At 57.9% G+C, this 3,962-nt stretch overlaps 1 protein-coding gene across 1 annotated transcript; it reads right to left on the bottom strand.

Annotated features, from left to right (window-relative positions):
- Positions 1-1,102: 1,102 nt before the first annotated feature.
- FOXD3 (forkhead box D3) lies at positions 1,103-3,185 on the bottom strand. Its single transcript, XM_028513888.2, has one exon. It carries the CDS (start codon positions 3,147-3,149, stop codon positions 1,710-1,712), a length of 1,440 nt encoding a protein of 479 aa, XP_028369689.1. The 5' UTR covers positions 3,150-3,185; the 3' UTR covers positions 1,103-1,709.
- Positions 3,186-3,962: the final 777 nt, after the last annotated feature.

Genomic DNA, 3,962 nt, shown 5'->3' with positions numbered 1-3,962 from the left:
GACGCCGGCGCCAGGGATCGTGGCCGTGTTTTGCAAACAGGGCCGAACTGACAGTAGTGCCACCCGCTCCAGCTTTGAAAAGAAATTTCGCATAAGTAATTGTAACAGCTAAATTAATTACAAAATAATTAGAATTGATGCCATTTGAGGATATGTTGGTGGTGATAGTGGTGGGAACCAGCCTCCGGAGTCTAGATATTTAACTTGTACCTGAATACTTTTAAGGTTGCAACAGCTGAAATGAACATTAAAAATAATTACAGGACAGCTCCCCATTTCTGCCCTATGATCTCTCATTTTGCGCTAACCAAAGCCTAAGGTGTACGTATCTTTTTTTTTTTTTAAGTAAAAAAAGGGGGGAGCAATATGCACCTGTTTTAAAAAGGGTACTAAGGCCACACTATACCCCGGCCTTCAGAAAGACTGAGGGTTGGAGGGAGAGGAGGCATCCGAAGGAACGCTTCAGAAATTGAAATTATGTTGTAGATTGCCATAGAAAAGAGGTATCTTACTTGAAAATGTTCTTTAAGAATAAAACTATTATCAATCAGGTTTATAGAACACAAGTCCCCTGCAAAATTCAAAATGCCATAACATACATTTAAAAATCACCTGGGTTTATTCACCACTTAAACAATCAAAATAAGTAATTCCAAAAACCTAAGTTTAAATGCTAAAAATAAGGGATTTTTGTAATTTACATTTTGAAAGGATAATTTTAAGTGAGCAAGAACTCTCATTTGGGACATTTTCATTGTGTAAAATATAAGTCAAATTTTTAAAATTTAAAAGATTTAATTGTTTGGAGTCAGATTGTTTTTTAATAGCTTATTTTATCTACAGAAATATCTGGTCGTTTAGATTTAATGAATTGATATGAACAAGATCATTGCCCACATCCGAAGTTTATGTAAAAACTAAAAGAATAATATTAATACAATTTAAATTAACATGTTCTTTCCTGTCGCCAGTTAAATTTTTCTTATGGTCAAATGATGAATTAGCAAACTTGTCGAATTTTTGGGAAAGAGGACATGCAAATACCATTTTAAAACCTTGTCCTTTGCCTCAGACATCTAAATGAAACACTAGGCTGAGCATTTTAAAAATTTATTTACAAAGTTGTGTACAACACGATGGAATAACATTTAGAATACATATATATATTCATTCATATATAAACAGACTTTTATAATAGAATGACACTTCTCGCCTTTTGAAAATTTTTATATTTAAAATCTCCCAACGTCTCTATACATTTTCTCACATAAAACTGTGGAGAGTGAACCTTCAAAAAAAATGAAAGTTCACAGCTCTAAATCTACTGAATTCGTTTTTTCTTAAAAAAATAAAAACCCCAAAAGGAAAGTCAATAATTTTTATACAAATATGTACAAAGAATTTCCCTCCCATCCTCACGGTACTGAGAGCAGGCTCCGTCAGGGCACATTTTTGGAAAATTAGGTTTTCGGTTTTACCTGTACGGAAAGCTACTCCCGGCTGGCGGGCGCGCGCTGAGAGTTTGCTCGGACAGCCTAGGTGTGCGCGAGCGGGTGGAGGGTGCGGAGGTCGGTGTTGAGGAGTGGAAGGGAGGAAATGGAGGAGAGGCAGAGTCTAGGATTGGGCAGGTTGGCCGCGACCGGGGCGGGGCGCCCAGCGGGGAAGTGCAGCTGCCGCCCAGGCCCTGCGTCCCCGGCCACCGCGCGTCCCTATTGCGCGGGCCACTTTGCTTGCGCTGCGGCGGCGGCAGCGGCTGCGGCAGAAGCTGCGGGCTGCAGGAACTGTCCGGAGAGCGGCACGCTCAAAATAGGAGCTATGGTGGCCGTCGTCCGGCTCAGCGATAGTGGCTGGTGCGTGGCCATGAGCGCTGCTGATTGCACTGTCCCGGGCGGCCGAAGAAAGGACTGAGCAGCTGCCCCACCGCCCCCGGTGCCCCCAGTTACCCCGGCGCCACCGGCGCCCGCCGCCGAACCCCCGGGCGCCGCGGGCCCCCCGCCGATGATGTTCTCGATGCTGAACGACGGCCGTGCGCTGGGCTCGGACTTGATGAGCGAGGCCGTGGTGCCAGCAGCGCCAGCCGTGCCCGCGGCGGCCGCAGCAGCGCCCAGGCTGTTGAGCTGCAGCTGCAGGCCGGGGCCAAGCTGGGAGCCGAAGGCGGCCGCCTTGCGGCCCAGCTCGCCCGAGGGCAGTAGCGGCACTGCGGGCGGCAGCACCGGGGCCACCGGCGGCAGCGCGTACGGATACTGGAGCGCCGCGGCCGCCGCTGCGGCCGCCGCAGCAGCCGGGTGCGAGTAGGCGCCCGCCGCGGCCGCCGGGTGCAGGCCGTAGGGGCGGCCGTAGGGCCCCGCGGCGCCCGCGGCCGCGGCCAGGCTGTAGGCGCCAAAGCTCTGCATCATGAGCGCCGTCTGCTCGCGCAGGTGCTCCTGCTGGTGGCGCTTGAAGCGTTTCCGGCGCCGCAGGAAGCTGCCGTTGTCGAACATGTCCTCGGACTGCGGGTCCAGGGTCCAGTAGTTGCCCTTGCCGGGGTTGCCCGGCTCGCGGGGGATCTTGACGAAGCAGTCGTTGAGCGAGAGGTTGTGGCGGATGCTGTTCTGCCAGGCGGGGAACTTCTCCCGGTAGTAGGGGAAGCGGTTGCTGATGAACTCGCAGATGCCGCTCAGGGTCAGTTTCTTCTGCGGGCTCTGCAGGATGGCCATGGTGATGAGCGCGATGTACGAGTAGGGCGGCTTCACCAGGCTGTTCTTGGGCTTGCTCGGGGTCAAACTGCCCGCCGCCCCGCCGCCCGAGCCGGGCCCGCCGCCGCTCCCGCCGCCCTCCTCGCCGCCCGCGCCGCCCTTGCAGCCGTCGGCCTCGGGCGCGCCCGCCTCGGCCCCCGGCCCGGCACCGGCTCCGGCCGCCTCCTTGGGCAGCGCCGCGGGCTGCTGGTGCGGCGGCTGAGGCTGCCCGTGGTGGGGCGCCGCCGGCGTCACCTCGTCCGCCTCGTCCAGGCGCAGGTCCGGCGGCCCCGCGGGGCTTTCGCAGCCGGCGTCGCTGTCCTTCTCCTCCAGCCCGTCGTCGCCCTCGCCCACCACATCGATGTCCACGTCTTCGGCCGTCAGCACCGTCTGGCCGGACATGTCGCTGGCGCTGCCGCCACCGGAGAGGGTCATCCCTCCTCGGGGGTGGTGGCGGCTGCGGGGGAGAGCGGCGGGCAATGGGGGTCGTCGGGAGCTGCCGCCGAGCTCAGGGGAAGGGGGTCTGGGCGCCCCCGAAGGACGGGGCAATGGGGGAGAGGAGGGAGCGCCTGTGGCTCGGGGCCCTTCCGGCTGGGCTCACACTCGGCCGCCAGGCATCGCGCGGCAAGGGCGCTGCCGTCCTCCCTCGGCGGCCGCGCTCCGCGAACTCCGGCCGTCCCCCGGCTCTCCGCGCTGGGCGCTCGCTGCCGCTCCCCGCTCCGGAGGCTTCTGCACACGGCGGCCCCTCACTTCGCCTTTCCCCGGCCTCTGGGCCGGGCGTGGAGAGCGGGAGCTGTGCAGGCTGGCCCGGGACGCCGGGCGCTGGGCAGCTGGGGAGGGCGCGGACAGGGGCAACCAGGGGAGGGGGTGTCAGGGCCGCGGAAGCCCCCGTAGTCGAAAGTCCGGTTTTAAGGACTGGCCTGATAGATTACTTTCTACTTAAAGATCCAGCGGGAGGCGGGGCCACGTGACCGCGCGTGACGTCAGGGCCGCGGCTGAGCCGGCCAAACTCAAGTTGGTTCGGGGAATTGTCAACAAAGGGACGAGGGACGCGCAACTCCGCGCCGCACCGTGCGCCAGCATCCCGCGGGCACCGAGGGCGCCCTGGCCTGCCCACAGACCTCAGCTAAGGCTGGAACCCAGCGCAGGGGTCCAGGGAGCCTGTGGGTGTGAGTGAGGGAGAGTGGGTGTGAGCGAGTGAGGGCGTGGGCCTGGGAGTGTCCGCGGGACCTGGACCAGGCAGCTCTT

Source organism: Phyllostomus discolor, chromosome 5 (assembly GCF_004126475.2).
Source record: "Phyllostomus discolor isolate MPI-MPIP mPhyDis1 chromosome 5, mPhyDis1.pri.v3, whole genome shotgun sequence".
In the NCBI taxonomy this organism is placed as follows: domain Eukaryota; kingdom Metazoa; phylum Chordata; class Mammalia; order Chiroptera; family Phyllostomidae; genus Phyllostomus; species Phyllostomus discolor.
The sequence above is the reverse complement of the archived record's forward strand: the minus strand, read 5'-3'. Positions and strand labels throughout refer to the sequence as shown.